The following is an 18,612-nucleotide window of genomic DNA, read 5'->3' on the forward strand; positions in this document are numbered from 1 at the left end:
TAGAAACTCAGTTGATCAACTCCATTTTTGATCAGTTTCTAATCTCAATAGGTAAATACACGATCGATGTTTAATTTTCAAGAAACAAGTTACTCATTCCCACGTGCTCATTGTTGCAAGATGTTGCAAGAAGATAGCACAAGTTATAGCAAATTCCAAGATAAATTTAAAAAGTAGGACGAACGAATACAACGGAGAGACTAAGGTAACAGTACATAACGAAGCTTTGAAAACTTTATCTGTTCCCCTCCCTGAAATATTCTTTGCTAATCAAAAACCCATATCGATAACTAAATGTAACTTGTATAACAAGGCATTAATCCTTCATATGCAATCTCCCAAACCACCGTTTCATAACAGATTAATCTACCCTAGCATAAGTAACATATAATCCTCTCTAATTAATCTCTTTCCAGTGATCCCTCGCTAAAACATTTGTCTAACAGAATTAACATATTCGATCCGGTATTAACGTTTCGACCGAGTAAAAATTCGTTCAATAAAAGATCGAAAACACTTAGAAAATGATACCCACTCTCCGGCACCGATGGCAAGGCTTTCGTTGTTGCCTTTGATGAAATAGAGGTTGTCCCCAGTCCAGTGGAACGCCTGGAATCTGGGCGTGAACTTGAAGAGAAGAGATTCGCCGGTTCCATAGAAATGATCACTCACGTGCAGAGAGCACGAGGTCAACGCACCAAACACCTGTAACACGTGGAAAGGATGATTCACAGTACGCCGGCTGTGGCACTAATAACGTGCAATGAGTAATGAATCCTCTGCCTCGAGGTTTCTCGCAGCGGATTCTGCACGTGACACGGTCACGCTTTAGCCATCTTAACGAGAGTACGTGCAAGCAACGAAAGTTATAAGCGACTGTATATAATTTGTCACTTTAGTTTCTAGACTCTGTCAACCAGTACAGTTTGGTCATAATGTAACATTAACGACATTAACAAGATAAAAGAAATATAGCTCTTGGCTTTCTTCTTTTACCTCCGAGCGTTTACTAAAATAACCAAATATTTAGTAGTATTTAATTGTATGTAATTTTAATGTACTACGGAATTTTCAAGCAAGCAACTGAGATTTTGAAACGTAATTTGTCAATTCCACAAACAGGTAGATATTGTTTCTGCAACAAACGACAGTTTGTTATTAACTTATTGCGTGAATTACTATATTGTTAATTCTCATTTATATTCTACGTATATGTATTGGTAATATCTTACTGCGTAAAGCAATACTACACGTTGCTTGCATATAATGTATGCTAAACACTCAAAGAATTAACGCGGTATACTAACGCAAGGTACAAAGAAGATAGGATAAAAATATGGAATAAAGGGGAGCGTAATATTATGAAGAGCAAATCAACGTAGAAACTGGGAGTGAAATTCAAAGTAAACTTCTAGAACTTACGTTGCCCTCTGTATCTTCTATCACCAAGAGAATTGGGCTCTCTATTTTGGCCATCTTCCTGTACATACTGTTTAGACTAAATCCATGTTGACTGGTACTGAAAACGAGGGTCCAGAGGTAGCCCTCCGCCCTGGCAGGCAAATGCCGGCACAGTTGTTCTCTGTGCTCGTCGCTGAGGATCTCGGTGGTGCCAACCAGGTCGGGAACGATGACATCGTTGTCTATGGAGACGGCGCTGTTCGTGTACAGAGCTCGCCTGAGTTCCTCGCTCATAGACAGTACCTAGAAGATTAAATTCAAATTTTAGTAATTCGAAAGATCAATTCGGTCCAGGAAATTTGTTTTTGGGAAACAGGATCTGCGAGATCGATCGCTGAGTTCGCCGTTTTCGAATTTAGAATCGTGCAATTTCTTATTGGAATTTTCTAGATAAATGGGTGAACTTTGGTATAGGATCATCGTTAAGTGATCTTTGAAACGAACATGCTTTCTGAAAGAAATTTTCTTTTCGGTCGAACGTAGAGTGTTTTACGGAACACGTTTGATGGAACGAGGAAAATTTTCGTTCTTATTTTTATACACGAAAGCTTCTAACGGTATGGCAATTAATGGTCACCGCGATGCTAACTGTCTTCATAGATATATTATCGAAGTTTCTTTTAGGAAATTCGAAAGTTTGCGCCAAGAAGCTCCTACTATTCGCTAGAAAATGTGCAACTCTGGAACGGTGGAAGTTGAGTCAATTCTGTCGCAAGACAATATTCTATATGTACATTTTTGTGCTACATTTCGCAGCTGTATTTTACAAAATAAAAGCTAGATATTCGACAGTTGTGGTAAAGATGATTCAACATTTATTAAACGACGATGGAAAGAAGAATTTCTTTTTAAACGAAATTATTCGAAGAAAAAAAGAATGTGTACTAAAGTGCGGAGAATTTAATATCTCAAAGCAATTGAAACACTCGAGATTCCTAACGGTGACTTAACTCGCTATTAAGTCAACAGTCCGCCACTATATTAGCATTCGTTTGCAAGCTCTTTATTGCACTTACGAAACAGATGAGAGATCACAAGAGCAAAGACCTTGCCGCAAGACATAAAGTAGCTCGCGATTAATTAGACTTTGACCCTCTGAGGTCGAGATCTTTCACAGTTTGTTTGTTTCTAAGAAAAACTACCTTTTAATTAATTCTGTTAATAATTATTACTATAACTATTGCTATTATTACTATTAATAGAATAATCTTTTATCGCATAGTTAATCGTGCTAAAATTTTCCAGCAGTTTTTCTGAAAACGAATACATTTATCATTTGGTAAATTAATCATTTACAAAATTCTGTATAAAGAAAAATCGAGAGCGAAAGGGTTAACGACATACTCAGCGATCTGGAAAGGATTGAAAAGATGTGACATATCGAAAGAAAGAACATTGCTGTGGTGGTTACAACTAAGGGAACAGGTGTCATATCGTGTGAACATTGGTCATCTAAACCTAAATTCTAAATCTAGTACATCTAAAAAACATATAATCACTACGCATTCACAAGTGTGACATGTTGTAACTGTTGTTTCGCAATGTTGATAGAGTCGTCGTGTTCCTTGGCTGGGTAAAGAGTACGAAGACAGTTGTGTATAGAGTTATGAATATTTATACGGAGAGGGATTTCTGCTTATCTTTCGTAGATCTGGCGTATTAAAACGACGATCTCTAACCGTGCTCGTCTCATCGCAAAGCCTTGACCTTTCTTCACAGAATAATCAACAAAAGATTATGCAACCATCCTCTTCGCTAATATCGCCGATGGGAGTAAATGAGAACGGATTCAGGCGAAAAATTGCAGTTTTTTCTGGTTTGTTTGATTAGAGAGTGGAAGACAGCGTGAAACACTGCATGTTTATGCAGATAATCCGCTAAAAAATGTCGTGGACGAAATAATTTGTCTACGAGAAATATTTATACTTTTAGGAACGAATTGACTGAACATCGATGGGACAGCATACTATATTTTCTAGTTTGTTTTTGTTTTATACAATCCTTCACATGGAAAAATTCTGATTGTTTAACGGCAGGCTTGAATTTCTTTCAGGCGGATTTTATGGTAAAAAAAATTACGTTCTCGCAATTGTTTAAAGCGCTCGTTTTTTAAGTTTAAACTAGACATAGAAAAAATTCATCGGACTTTTAAAAGGTTTTTAACAATTCCAGACAGCTCCTTTTTTTATACCTTAGAAACTGATAGCTGAAGAAGAATCATTACTATTTTAAACACAACTAAAAAAAAAAAAAAAAACAGTTGATAGAGAAAACAATCTTTTATTGATTTGTTCATGGAACAATAATACCTGGCTGCTCCTTCTAATGCTAAAAGTGCAATCGAACGTGACAAATTTGCAAAGTTGTTACTAGAAAAAAAAAAGAAGACTCGATTACGATGTGTCACGTGTTATTATCGTTCTATTCGTTAATCCAGATGCGTACGCGTTGAATCACATTTGCGCACCTGCCTTGGACGATAACAATTTCGCGCAATCGTCTCGCAGGATTACACCAGCGTTGTTGCTCTGTCAGAGCTTTGCATCTCATCCATTAATATTATGGAATTTACATAACTCATTTGTGGACGAACTGGAACCTGCAGTTGATGGGTAGATTAACTGGCATTTTCCTATCGGCATACCTTGTAGAATTTCTACGTGACAATATGACAAAGCAATTTTCCTGTCTGAGATTATTTTTCAGCGAACATTTTTACGTTTTTCTTTTTGGAGAAGAATATAGAAGACTGGAGTTGTACGAAGTTTATAAGGAAAAAAAAATATCTTGGAGACACGCATAGATTAAACTAATTCAAGGATATAAGGATTTAAGAATTCAAGGATTCAAGCAGAGTTTGAGAACTCAAGAATTCGAAGATTCAATAATCCGAAGGTTCAACAAATAATTCACGTATTTAATGGTTCATGGTTAATATATTTAATGGTTTAAAGGTTCAAGAATTCGAAGATTCGAAGGTTCAAGAATTCGAAAATTCGAAGGTTCAAGAATTCGAGGGTTCAAAGGTTCAAGAATTCGAAGATTCGAAGGTTCAAGAATTCGAGGGTTCGAAGGTTCAAGAATTCGAGGGTTCAAAGGTTCAAGAATTCGAAGGTTCAAAGGTTCAAGGATTCAAGTATTCAAAGCTTTAATAATTCAATTAGTCAATGGTTCAGGAATTGAAAGATTCGAGAATTCAAGGGTTCAACGATAAAGCATTGAAAGGTTATTCAAGTGGAAATATTTGTAAAGTATTTCCCTATAACGACAATCATATCCCCTTGAAATTTGTACATTTTTCATCACTTAACCATTTGATTCACATGTAGAATCGAAGATTACATATTTAGATAGAGATAAAATTATACTAGATACTCAGATAAAAATTAACCCCTTGACAATATATCAGAGCAATTTCGATAAACGCGTACCGATTTGACACAGTAATTTTGTAAAGCGATAAGATGATAGTAAATGTGATTATAACACGCATTAGTGAAAATAACATAACGTCTGATTAGCCAAAGGTTACTACGCAGTAACATGCGATAAAAAAGATGCGTCCGTTTCTACGTCAATTTAGCATTCGTAGAATTTCATCTTGTTTATCGCAATAAGCTTAATTGTAATTAATTCTAAAACCGATTTCACAGTGTTATTTTATTATGTGATTGCGTGTGCGACGTACAGAGAAAAAAGCGTCGCAGAAAAACGTATTACCGGTGACTTGAATTTACGTGTAAGGATGTGGCGTGTATTACGTTTTAGTGAATAAAAAGCAAAAGTTCATATTACATACGTAATTAGTACGATACTAAAGGTGGTATTACGATCTTAGCAGCAAATACACGAAGTTCCTCCAATTACTCGGATTATTATTTCCGTTTCGCTTCGCGCTACTCCTTGATGTATCATTAATAAATATTTTTAATTCCCTAACGCAATTCCACAATGATTGTTAACAACGTGTATATGAAGTGATATATTCTCGCGTAATGTAATAAACAATTGATCGATGATTCAGTTGGTATCGATTACGTGAAGGAGAAAAACGATACGCAAGGTAGGATATCGAGTAGTTTAATCGCAATCCTTTCACCAGAGGAAACATAACGGGCCACTTTCCGTCAGGTACCAAACAAGACGCGGTTTACCCTGTTTTTAACGCGATACGCATCAATTGAGCCGAGGCCGTGGCAATTAACGCGCTTCTCGTCGCCTATCAAGGAGCCAACCTCGAGAAAAACGCACTTGAACCAATTTGCGACGTGGGAAAACGCGACAGGGTGCATTTCCCATCGATTCCATCGACAAATTCTAAAGTGTCGTCAACGGATAATAATTTAATTAACAGCATTGGTACCAATCGATGGTTTTGTAAATTCACTTCCAATTTCTTTCTTATACGACTTCGTAAATTAATTTATTTAGTTTGGTTTTTCAGACGAGCGAAAGCAATCTGTCTGCGAGGATCAGCTCTTCCTCTCTTTCCTTCGAAATAAATAGCAGATAAACCAGAACACAGAGTAAAATGAGCGAAAGAGTAAATTTATTCCTTGCTTCTTACTTTATTTACATCTATCGGTTTACTTGTAACAGAAGTAGTACGAAAGTAACACGACTCACGTAGAATTATTCTTTTAGTCTATTCTTGAAACTGTGCGTAGAGATTTATTTGACAACGTGGTTTTGTAGACAGTCTACTTCCTTCTATTTATTTATTGATACAAGTATATAACTATTTTTCAGGGCAATTATTTCTTCTGTATGTTTTTCGAAACGGCAAATACAATAAATTGAAATACAGACGTTACCAGGAAGGTTTCTTATATCCATCTGATATCCCGAGACGAGTCAATAAAGGAAGCGAGCGTGGAATGATGACACTGAAAGGTTGAGGAAGAAATTTCTAAACGTAAAATGAGATGAACTAGCAATGCGAATATCGAATATAGTCGACAGGGAAGAGAGAACGGTTTTACTTGTTCGTTTACATCAGTTTACAGAATTGATTTTCTCTGTTATAGAATAAAAAATATGATCAAGGACAACGAAGCGCTTCGAACGTATTGTGCGTGTGGGACAAACACGTCCTTTGGCGTCGCGCATACTTCTGTTTTGTTAGGAAAACTTCCTTGACCTGTGACATCAACTTTTATCTTCGGGCACGCGGAAAAAATCATCGACGTTTAATTGCGAGAAGGATGAAAAAAGAAAAAAGGAAGAGAAGAAAAAATATCAAAGCTTTCGTTGGCAATAAGAAGAAAAGGATTACGGTCCAATTAAAACACGATCTTTCCTCGTAAACAAGCAACTTCATGCTTCACCGTTCGTAGATAAAACAGTCGCGTATTGAATTATCGATACAACGTACTCAATCATTTTTCTCGATAATAGTTCGCCTGTTATTGACACTGGTCACATGTTTTGCTAACTTGTTGTTTGAACTGTTGACTCATCGATATTTTTTTTCTCTGTTATCATGAATTTATCGATTTCGATAGCCTTGGAATTAATTAGACTTCACTTTTTAGTTGGCGTAGTGTCGTCGTTAACGATAGATAATTGACAAAACGGCACGCGAATGGGTCGAGGCCTCTCCGCAAGAACCAGTTGGTCTGGAAACGAGTTCGTGAGAATCGGAGAACAGTTATGCACGACCGATCTGAGGAAAAATCGTGAAACGTCAACACCACTCGCTATGCGTTCAAGAGGCACCATTATAGTATCGCGTTTCAGGAAAAGATTCTTCTGGATTAAAAATAGATGCAATAAAAATAAATGGAAAACGATTTTATGAGTAAGAGAGGATTTTCTCAGAACGTTAAAAGTCTCTTTATTGGAACGAGACTAATATTAATAATATATATATATATATATATCACATTCTAACGCAATATACAACATAATAACATGTTATATATATATAGTATCGTAAACTATTATGATTAGTTTATCAATAATAAATGGATTAAACAGATGTTAATTAAACAGAAAACAATGGTTATTTAACATGAACCAATCACAACAACGTATTATAATTAAAACAACTAAATAATTAATTAACAATTCTTGTCAACGCAAATTCAACTATCTTCTAACCCCTTAACCTACGATTTACGTTCGAGAATTTTGGGCCGAAAACGTAAACAAGCTATTATAGAGGGTGGTTGGTATCTGGTGGTACAAGCGGGAAGGGGGTGATTCTACGCGAAAAAAGAAGTCGAAAATATAGAATAAAAAAATTTTTTTTTTTTAATTTTTCCCTCGAGACAACGATCTACAGTGAGATCCGTTATAACGTACCGCACGCGTACCGAGCGAAAATTCAAAGTCGATTTTCTCGAAAACAAAGCCTCAAACGAAAAATTTTTATTCTATATTTTCGACTTCTTTTTTCGCGTAGAATCACCCCCTTTCCGCTTGTACCACCAGTTACCAACCACCCTGTATATTATATTTGGCCCGATCATCGTATACGGGCTATGCCCGTAGTTGTAGGTTAAGGGGTTAACAACGCTAACAACACTATCTCGACAACACAATTCGCACTCTCTGACTTCTCAACTCATATCGCTGTTAATTCGTTTATTGTCCCCTAGCAACCCCTTGTCTTTTGTCTTAGCTTCGCTACGCACATGCTCACCAACCGCTTGTTTATAATTCACACCTCAGCAACCGCTTATTTACAATCCGCATGACACCCCCTAGGCCCCTCGTCCACGATATATATATATATATAAAACATATAGTATTACATAAAGTGTACGTGAAATATTATAAAACAACTGCGAGTGGTATAATCGAGTCATTCGGAAGCCACATGATCTGCATGAATTGAAAAGTACAGAAAAGTGGACTAAACTGCGGATTTCTATGCATTTGCAGAAAAATTCAAAAGCGCAAAATTGTACAAAATGTACGTAATACGAGAAAGTATATAAAAGATCCAAAATACATTTCTTTTTGTAATTTTCCATAGGTGAAACAATCTCTAAAATTATATTTTCGAAAACATGAATTTGCACAAAAATTCGCTGCCCAGTTATGGCATTGTGTCGTTACCTCAGAATTTTCGTTATTAAAATTTACGACATCTTTCTCGGAATGAATCAAGTCATTTGTTTCTTAAGTGAACGTTAATCGTTTATCGCGTGTATCATATGTAATGAAATTATATTATTATATATAATAAAAAAAAAAAAAAACAGAACAAAAGGTGGAATCAATCGGTTTCGCTCGCGAAAGATCCGATTAGAGACTACAAGCTGTAAATATACAGCGATGTTCAAACGCCAAGTTCGACTAATAATTATTATTCTTCGTTGCTCGATCTCGTGTTATCTCAATTTGAAATGCAGATCTTCTTAGCATATATCGAGATATGATCGCTGGAGTAGATTAATCGATGTCATAACAAGATTTTTTACGTTGTGGGAGACGAACACCGCTATGCTCATCTCGCTATGCGTCACCTCGACACACGATAACCGAGGTCGTGGCAGCAATCGAGATGCAAGCCGAAAAAGTATTTAAGATGACGCGTGTTCACGCGTACGTAAGGTCGATCGGAGTTGACGTTATGTCTACGAGATATATATTTATTTTATATGTATAATATATTATATCTATTTTAGAGATCGAGCAACGTTTCAGTTAATCTGCGAAATCACGCGACTTCGTCTGTGAAATTTTTCGAAATAAAAAATTCTTCCGTATTTGTGCGTGTGCGTCGCACGTTATATAATGTTGCGAGGCCGACTTCCACTTTGGATCGACTCGACGAGTTCGAGAGAGGATAGAAGTTGTTTATAATGTAAATTTCGGTGCAACAAGTAGATTGTCGAGTTTTTACGATTCGCAGGAAGAAGCAAGTGAGCATTTCCATAGTCGTTTCTTAGGAATTCGTAAACAGTTTCTTCCCCTTTGTATGTTTATAGCGTATACGTGCGTAAATAACAAGTAATACATTTTAGAAATTGGACATTATCTGATTACGCTATTTCATATGAAAACGCGCCAACGTTATGAGAGTAAAGTGTTGTGCAAGTTACGGTCACTTAAGAAAACAACGTTCAAAGACCAGAAAATTTGGAAGAAGTTCTTTTCTTTCTATGACAAGTGTTCGAATACTTTAGAGGACCAATGTTATTCTCCTACATCTTCGCTTTCACGCCACAGACCTATATATTCTCCGGCATTTAAAAACCCATAAAAGACATTGTACTGTATTTTTAACCCCAGAGTGGCGCGCCACGAGAGTGACTTGGTGGTTTCTGGCGCAGAAGGACGCCACGATCTCGATTTAGGATCTCTCCCCTCGTGAATTTTTCCAGATGTACACGCGACCTCGGGATTTCACACGACGAACGATGCACGAGACATCGATCGTACGCCTTTTTCTCGTTTTGCTTCTTCATCGGGCATATAATGGGCGCCGTTTCGCCCACGTACTTTCAACGAGGACAAGTCGGTTTCTCTCGATGAATTTCCCATCTTCGTTTTATGTAAGTCGTCGGTCTATCGACCGTCGTCGTTGACGCGTGACTTTTCTACTCGTGTACAAATCTTACATTAAAACTTCAGACCAGTACAACGTGTGTCACGGCACGCGATAATTTATGCGCGAGTAGACACGTTTCGCGTAGTCCTTCGTTATATTATATATTGATTTTTGCAAATTTTTTCTCATTAATAACTTACGAAACAAAAGTTTTCGAGATGCCATTCTGAAAGGATTAATCAATATATTCTCTTATTTTTCGACGATATTATCGATTGGCGAAGTCTTAGGCCAGTTTTTGCGACATTCTACCCGAACAAGGAATTTTGTACAATTTTTTAGGCATAGTGCAGAATTTATTATCTCACCGACAGCATCCTCGAGGAATGTTGGAACACGTACTTCAGAATCGGACAGGAATTGACGATCATGATGTTATCAACGCTCAACTTCCAACCACAATCGAATTATTTCTTCTTCGAATTAGTCTGATTTTCTATTATCATAATCTTGCGCTATGTGTTCGCTTCAACAATCGTAACGATACGGAGGTTCTTTAAGAATATGTTTCCTTCGATGAATTCATTGATCAATCATCAATCATCAACTAAGTAATCACGAACGTCTGAGTAAATGAACTCGTGACGCGACAAAATCCTCCTTTCTGCTTCACAGCACTTTAACGTCTAAACCGATCACCTTGTAAGATCCCCTAAGACGAAAAATCCAAATAATCATCGATCGAGGAATCATCTTCCAGCATCGTTTACCAATCGATTCTCGACAATTTATAAATTCACGCACACACCGTTCGCGTTAAACGATTTAAATTGACAAGATTGACAAAACTTTGCGAACGTTTCCTCTGCGGCTATTCTCAAATCTGGAAAATCTGCAAACTTCGCGATTTTAAGTTTCCGAAGTTTCGCCGATTTTCATATTTTCCTACTTGTTTGGTACTCTCGTTGGAAGAAAATTGCTTGCAAGGTCTGCACGACGTCGAAAAGATGGAGAATCCGACCGATCCGATGATTCGTTCGATACTGAGCCTGAAAATGGGCATTCGAATGAGTCTCTCTCTTTCTCTCTCTTCAAATGACCATCGAGCTTGGTAAAAAATCTTTCGACGACCGGCTTACTTCGTCTTTCCTTTCCTTTAATGTCAAGTACAAGCGCGAATCCTGCCGGGTGTATCTCTCGAGGGACTCGCGGCGTCCTCGACGGTATTATTCCTGATCGTCCTTCGCTGCAACGCTGACAATGATGAGGTTTTGCTCATAAATCGACCGATTTTTCCGCCTGTCATTTTCGAAGGTTCTGTTATCATCTTTTCTCTTTTTCTTTTTTCTTCTTCTTCGCTTTTCCTTCTTCTTCTTCATTCACCCCATTGTGATAAGTCTCGGTGTCTTTTGTTTTTAACGCGAAGAAACTGTCAAAACTGTCATTCTCCGCCAGAATAATTATTCATCTTACAGAACCAATTTTTATCACTATAATTCCACCAGCAAAAAATTAATCTTCCTTTGCACCGACTCGAAAAGAAAGAACGGTTTACAAAAGATCGTTTAACTGTTCTCATTCAGGGCAAATTACGCTCCATACGCAAAGTGTCGACTCGAAAGAATCGAGAGAAAGAGAGAGAGAGAGAGCACAATTAGTTACGCTAGCTCGAATTCCAACGAAGATAATTAAATCACGAATCTGCCTCGTTTAATTTTACGATATACTTTGGCTAGAACGCGTCGAGAATACACGTAATCGTCATTCGTTTTGATACAAGGAAACAAAACGAGAATTCGTGAAGCAAGGAATATGGATTGAGCCGAAAATCAGAATGTAAATGTAAATTATAGCGATTTAAGATGTAAATGAAAACGAAGGCTCATCATTCAGCGTGGTTTAACGAACGTTTATAAATACCAGGAGATCTAGACACGCGTTAGATTTCTTGCTCGATCGAGTGTTTTTATAGATTTCTTCGCTCGTTCTAACGACTACTATCATCTGAATTAATGACATAATTGCGACTGCTATTATAATAGTTTACATTTTTCTTCCTTCGTTACCAACAAATACAAACACGGTTAATTGAAATCTGAATACCACGAGACTGTACCAGTCGATAGACGTCTCCGATGAGTGTAAAAAGGAAACTAGAGAGAAGCAGAGAGAAAGAGATAGAGAGAGAGAGAGAGAGAGTTTTGACGCATATACTCGCCGAGTAAAAAATTACTGCACTCTTCGATCGAAACGTTTTATCCATAATTTTTGAGGCAGTAAGTTTTAGTTTAGTTCTCTATTGAATCATTTTCTACAATCTACTTTTTATAACGAGTATCGCATCGTATACATTCTCGGAACTTTTCATGGAAATAACGAACATTTTCACGATCGTTTTAGAGAAATCTGGATGTAATAGAGCCAACTGCGAGAAATTGTAATAATCACAGAAGAGTCGCAGTGACTAAATTTACAACGACAGGCGCATTGTAATCAAAGTTGACCAATTAGGTCGACTTCCTCTTATAAACGAGATGAACGCGTTCGTCGAGTTTTATGTGCGCGAAATTATGTAATTTAACAATAAAGTACGATCTTGTTTGCGCGTGTACGTGGTCAAAATACGTACGAAATAAGTACGATCTTCTGTTCGCAGCGTCGCTACAATCAGGTTTAATTTCCGTCATTACGAGACTGCTTCTAGAAATGTAGAAGCATTTCTTCTTTCAAAGTAGATCTGAACATGTATGTTAGATTTATAAACGAATCTTTTTATCTTCGCGACAAAGTCTACAAAATCAACAGATATTTTATTCTTTGACACGTTGAGTGCCACATGGCTCTCGTATGCTCCACGTCTCGCTCAAGTCGTTAATATTTCCAGTGTATAGGGAACAAGTGTTGAGCGAGCTGAATATTAATTCGCAAATAACTGTAACAGTCCAAGATTAAAATAGTTTCCACAAAACGCACTGCATCATGATGAACGCCTCTCTTCCTTAATTTACGACCTCCGTGCCATACGTACAAGGAACGTAACACAAGTTTCTATTTCATTTGAAAAACGATGATGCAATTTCGCTCGTATCCTTGCGCTCGAGAGATTGCAGAATTTACGACTACTTTGCTTTATTGCGAAAACATAATATATTCGTTAGGTCAACAAACCTTCTCTACTTCGATAATTTCCTTTAATTTTGTTGCTCGTTCTATTTAAATTTCCAAAACCTCCGTTCATTTCCTCGTACTTAGGAAACCATTAGGAAAAAAAGTCAGAAAACACGTTAGATAACGTTGACGAGAAACGTATTAGTACGTCTTGTGCTAATCGAGCGTTGTTTCTAGTTAGTTTCTGTCGTAAAATTCGGTGATTAATGCAAATCGAGCTGTTATTTCAATCAAAAATAGCCCGATGAATTATACGACATTTCGTCAAGCAACGTCTACAATCTCCAAGATATATGGTCGAGCAGAAAACAACAATACATTGATAGGAAAAGCTGCGTAGTACGTCGGCACGCGAAGCCAAGGTAAACTTCCTCGTCGTGTTCCGCTACGATTATCATAGAAATAGTTGGGTATTTAGCGTAGAAATTATGGGAATAATAAACGAACTGGAAGAAATGAAAAGTCGATTATGTGCGTTGATTTGGTTGGTCTCGGTGCGAAGATCTCGTTTTCTCAATGAAACATATCCTTCTGTATACATAAAACTTAGATGTAGTTCGAAGTGTAGTCTTTTCACGAAGGAAGTGTTTTTTGAGGAAAGCTCGTTAGAACCGATCGATTCTTTCAGTATCTCCTTTCATCTTTGATACACTACAACTTCTTCGAAAATCAACTAATAAGATCTCTTGCCATCCTTAAAATACTACTTCTTCAAAAATCAGCCAATAGGATCTTTCTTCGTCTTTAAAACGCTGTAACTTTTGTTGAAATCGATCGATTACGATGAATTTCTGCCAAAAGAATTTGTTTTCCGCAAATAGAAAGATTTCGGAAAATGTTCATCGTAATAAGCAAATTTTTGTTGAAGCAAAGAAACTGTAATTTCTTTCCAACAACCGACGAACAAGAAACATCCTTGCAATTTTCCCTTTTCTCTCTACGAAGACAGTTCGAGGAACGAGATGCATCGCGAATTTTCTTCTTCTAGCCGCTCTTTCGTTTTATTTTAACCACGCAAACACGCGTAAGCGAGCGTTCGCGTATTGAAACGCGTGCCAGATGAACGTCGAAATGATCGTTAAAACGGAAAAACGTCGTTATCTGTCCGCATGGACGTGTTTAATGCTTCAACATTTTGGCGTATTTAACGCGTTTGACGCCGCTCTATTGATCGGCCTGTTTTTTCTTTCCGAAGGTAGGTTGATCTTCACTGGACGAGTTCGAATTCTCATTTGAAGCTGTAGCGATATACGACAAAGAGAATTTTTAGCACTTGATTTGTAGCTATTAACGGAACGTTGTTTAAGTTGCTGGTTCACGGATTCTTGAAGATTCGAGATTTTGAAAAGCGTGGGTTACTCGTATTTACCTGAGCCTCGATGGTACTGGTTAAATGGAATACTTGCGCCTCTGTTATTCTTTGGATCATTTCGATCGTCTGATACGTCAGAGAGGTTGCACGAAGCTGTCTGACGCGAGAATTAACGAGCACTGAGGAAAACTTGGAAGGACCTTGGTTAATGAGCTACGTATTAAATGGGCGAGAGAGATCTTCTACGGAAATGAATTTAAACGATGTTCGACGGAAATATTTGCATTTGTGAATACACGACGAAACGTATCATAATAAGAGTCCAGTAAGCGTAAAAACATATAATATGTAACAAAAATATATATACAAAATTTACTGAAAAATGAATAATTTACAAAAGGAAACCTTCTTATTGAATTGGGAGGAAAATTGTGTTCTCATTCTAGGATTTATTTTTAAAATTATTTTTAATTCTCTTAAAAAAAAAATTGTTCTTCAAAAATGTACATATTCGTTGTAAAAATAGACAAAATATATAGTTAATTAATGTTTGCCTACCGATTACAAAATGAGATTGCTTTCTAAGAAAAGAAAAGTGGGGGAGATAAATGTGCTAAAGTAATTAGCGAGGGAAAGTGAGAGAACTGTGAAAGATGTTCGAAAACAACCCCCTGCTAGCTTGGACAATTTATTCTCTTATAGGATCAGCCAGCAATTGGACACCCAAAATGGGTGAGGTCCAATTTTTTCTTTCCTTTCAACTCTCGGACGAGCTCCACCCTTCGTTCTGGGCTATCCTTCATGAAGCGACTAGTTAATTCATGCCACAGGGTCCCCGTTTCCAGTTACTTACTCGTTCGTGAACAAGCAAAATACGAGCTGCGCATTACATCGCGACACATAAAAGGGGGATGATTTAAAGAGCTAGTAGAAAATAAATTTCACTTCAACTCTTTACGAATAAATAGCATTTCCAAATTAATCCACATATATTCTCTTATTATATATTCTCTATTAATCAAGATTATTCTCTTTTCCGGAGGATCATTTTGTCTGTGTAATTCCTCCTTTACGAAATCATTCGAAAAGACGTACCTCTACCATTTTTCTCGCTGGATAAGGAAAAAAGAGATTTCGTCCTACAAGATTTATTGATTAACGTAATCGATTTATATCCTCAAGAAAAAAGTAAAATTTAAACAGAGAAAAAGCGATATTGTCTCGCGGAACATAACGACAAAGAGTCGAAACACATTCGGTTTATTTTTCTCACGAAGGAAACAGCTTTCCTCGAGTAAGTAGAACGCTCTCAGGAGCACGTACTCTCTTTACAAAGGGGAACCCCACCCCTTGTTTACTGCAACCTTTTTACGCTTCATACCCCAATAAGTATTTTTAATGCGAAAAATGTTAAATGTCAGCCATTCTTCTGTCTGCCTCGCGATTTCCATTAGCCTGTGATTCGCCTAGCGTGTCGATTTTCCATGTGCGCGAGAAACCACCCCTTCTCACGGTCGAGCCATCGCCGCAGACCGCGCCCCTAGCGCGTGTACGAGCGTCGCGGCTGTAAAAGCCAGCGTGTATAGTTATTCGTTATTGCATAACTTTCGTCAGAGATTGGCCGGGTTCGAGCGTAGTTAGTATATCGAACGAAGCCGGATTCTGTGAAAGGTGGACCTAGGCGCGGCCAAGGACCGGTTGCACGTAAACACAACCGAGCTGCTGCTATAATATCTTTCTAACTGTGACATATGCTAATTGTGTGCACCGGTGGATAATTTTCTGCACATGTCATCGCTATATACAACATACGTTTGACACACGTTTGGATTTTTGTTACATTGCTCATGCGAGAAAAGAAGGAAATTCTTGAAAGAGACAGCACGATGCTTGAACTTGGGGGATGATGTTCGAATACCAACTTTAAAAACTGGCATAATCGGTGAACTTTTTGCAACCAAGATAATTGACACAAACTTTTTAGCGTTTGATAGAAAGTCCTGAAATTAAGGTATGTAGAGAGACAATCTTTTTTTGCGAATTAAGTTTCATCGCGGTTAAATCACATCGCTGGTGAAACAGATAGTTTCATCAACTTTACATTATGGAAAATTTGTGGTTCCTGGTGAGAGACATAGAAAACGGGTCGAAGAAAGTTACGTCGTTTTGTCGAATCGTAGGAAAGCAGTTGGATTCTCTTTCCTTTCTTTTCTGTTTCGCTCCAGTGACGAAGAAAAAGAGTTTATTTAGTTAGCATATTGATCATATCTCGTACAAGCTTCTAAACAATCTTAACATCCCATCTTTGAGGCGCTACATTCGAATCGAATTTGAAAGCAAGGACATATTCACAAACTTTTCCCAAAGGTATCGAAACCAGCAAATTTGGAACATTTTAGTTAAAAACTTTTATTATCGACGATATATTTTGGAGTAAACTCGCTGCCAGAAATGTTTAAAACGCTCAAATTTTTAAATCGCGAGTGGAAAAATATGCCGGAATATTTTTTATTGATTTTCTGATTTTGACACGTTTAAAGAGAGAAGTAATCTGTCAGATCCACAGATACAAGAGAAATAGGTGCCACCAAATGATGTTGCGTACAAAAAAATCAACGTCAACCATAACTCATATTAATCTACAATCGATATTTTTGGATTATATTCTCAAGAGGATAACAAAAACACGCATATTTAATCTGCACAACCAAATAAAAATATGATTCGAATATATGGATATAATAATTTGAAATTAGCCGAGAGTATTCTGAACTTTAATTTCATAAAAAGACAAACGTGATTTTTTACGGATCTACGTATCCCCCCGTAATATTTTCCTAAATATTATACACAGATAAAAAAAGAAAAAGAAAATTGTGAAGAATTATCGTAACACTATAGAAGTACATGTCTCACTTTCCCAATCGATATACCGTTCTAGATATCCGAGAATCAATTTTTTACGTTCCAGTATAGATCGAACACCTTTACACTGGGTAGAGAACCGTCGCTTGTAAACTATGAAGAAGGTCTATTTACTAGAGTAACCGAATATAATCAACAAAGGGAACGTGGACTACGCCAATGAAGGAAAAAGTCAATCGAGAGACAGCTGTTAGCAACACATGTGGCAAATCGACCTCGTATTTGCCAGGGATTCGTGAAAACGCGAAGGGGTCTTAGAGAGATCTTTCTGAAAAATTGTTGCTTATTTTTGCACTCGTCAGACATAACTTTTACGTCAATGGCGCGCCGAAAACGTGATCTAGAGGAATTCTGGAATCCACGAAACGTGTGGATCGTTTGTGACAAAAAGATTGTGTTCGGCGAATGACGAGAAAATTTGTTTGTACATTAAGTTTCAGCCTTTGAAAGAGGAAGCAAAACGGAAATATTAAAATACGTAATTCGAAAATATGTAATTTTATTTATTTTTTCGAAATATTTCGTTTCAACTATATTTTGGCCCGCCAGCGATGTTTCAAAAAGAATGCACAGAAATTTAGGTGTACGTTCGAGTCATCGAGAGAAGATTATATTATTAGAATAACGAGTTTAAACGAGTTCTGAACGAGTTTGAAGAAGACAAAACGAGACGTTTGCGTGCAATTCAATGGAGGACGCTCCTATCTTTTTTATACTCGATATTCGTCGTACGGGCATATCTTTGTATAAACATTTTTACTTGTTTCTGTACATAGAACCTAGAATCGAATCTTTTATCTGTCTTCTAGAAATGCTCTTTATATAATTCGACGATAATTTTAGATCATTGTAATGTTTCTACGTAGAGCTTTACTTTTAGAATCGAACGTTTCGAATTTTGTTTATTTTATTTACACTTCGGAACACCGAAGCGAAGTGTATACTCGCTTTTATTAAGAAGCTTGCCGCATAATTCGCACGGAATTCGTTTACGGAACATGATAAAATCATTCATTTCCAAAAGTAGAAATGAAACAAAAAAGGCGTCTTCTACCAACGATGACTCTCATATTACGTACAACTTCAATATTCAGTTTACATCTCTCTATTGCCTAGAAGATAACTGACTTATACTCAAGAAAAGCAAAGAATATTGTATTCGAGACGGATAAAGAGCCGCTTATTAACTGTTCATGACTAAAAAATACCAGAATCGTAAAAAGGTAAGGATCACTCTTTATCT

The 18,612-nt window shown here is 37.1% G+C and overlaps 1 protein-coding gene and 1 long non-coding RNA gene across 21 annotated transcripts in view; one reads left to right on the forward strand and one right to left on the reverse strand.

Annotated features, from left to right (window-relative positions):
- Positions 1-18,612, reverse strand: part of LOC126872127 (TLD domain-containing protein 2) — a 302,759-nt gene that overhangs the window by 3,828 nt on the left and 280,319 nt on the right. For all 18 annotated transcript variants that reach the window (XM_050631724.1, XM_050631722.1, XM_050631719.1 and 15 more), the window contains 2 exons: positions 1,423-1,704; positions 536-705 (listed from right to left, as the gene is read on the reverse strand). In XM_050631724.1, coding sequence (XP_050487681.1) covers positions 536-705; positions 1,423-1,704 — 452 coding nt within the window. The remainder of the gene's footprint in view (positions 1-535; positions 706-1,422; positions 1,705-18,612) is intronic.
- On the forward strand, positions 1,711-17,318 carry LOC126872169 (uncharacterized). 3 transcript variants are annotated; one of them, XR_007691883.1, is made up of 3 exons: positions 1,711-4,415; positions 4,488-7,606; positions 7,652-17,318. It is a non-coding gene; the product is annotated as an uncharacterized LOC126872169 (long non-coding RNA). The 3 variants fall into 3 exon arrangements; XR_007691884.1 differs by having other exon boundaries at positions 4,488-6,789; positions 6,996-17,318; XR_007691882.1 differs by having other exon boundaries at positions 4,488-6,354; positions 6,489-17,318.

Source organism: Bombus huntii, chromosome 12 (genome assembly GCF_024542735.1).
Source record: "Bombus huntii isolate Logan2020A chromosome 12, iyBomHunt1.1, whole genome shotgun sequence".
Lineage (NCBI taxonomy): Eukaryota > Metazoa > Arthropoda > Insecta > Hymenoptera > Apidae > Bombus > Bombus huntii.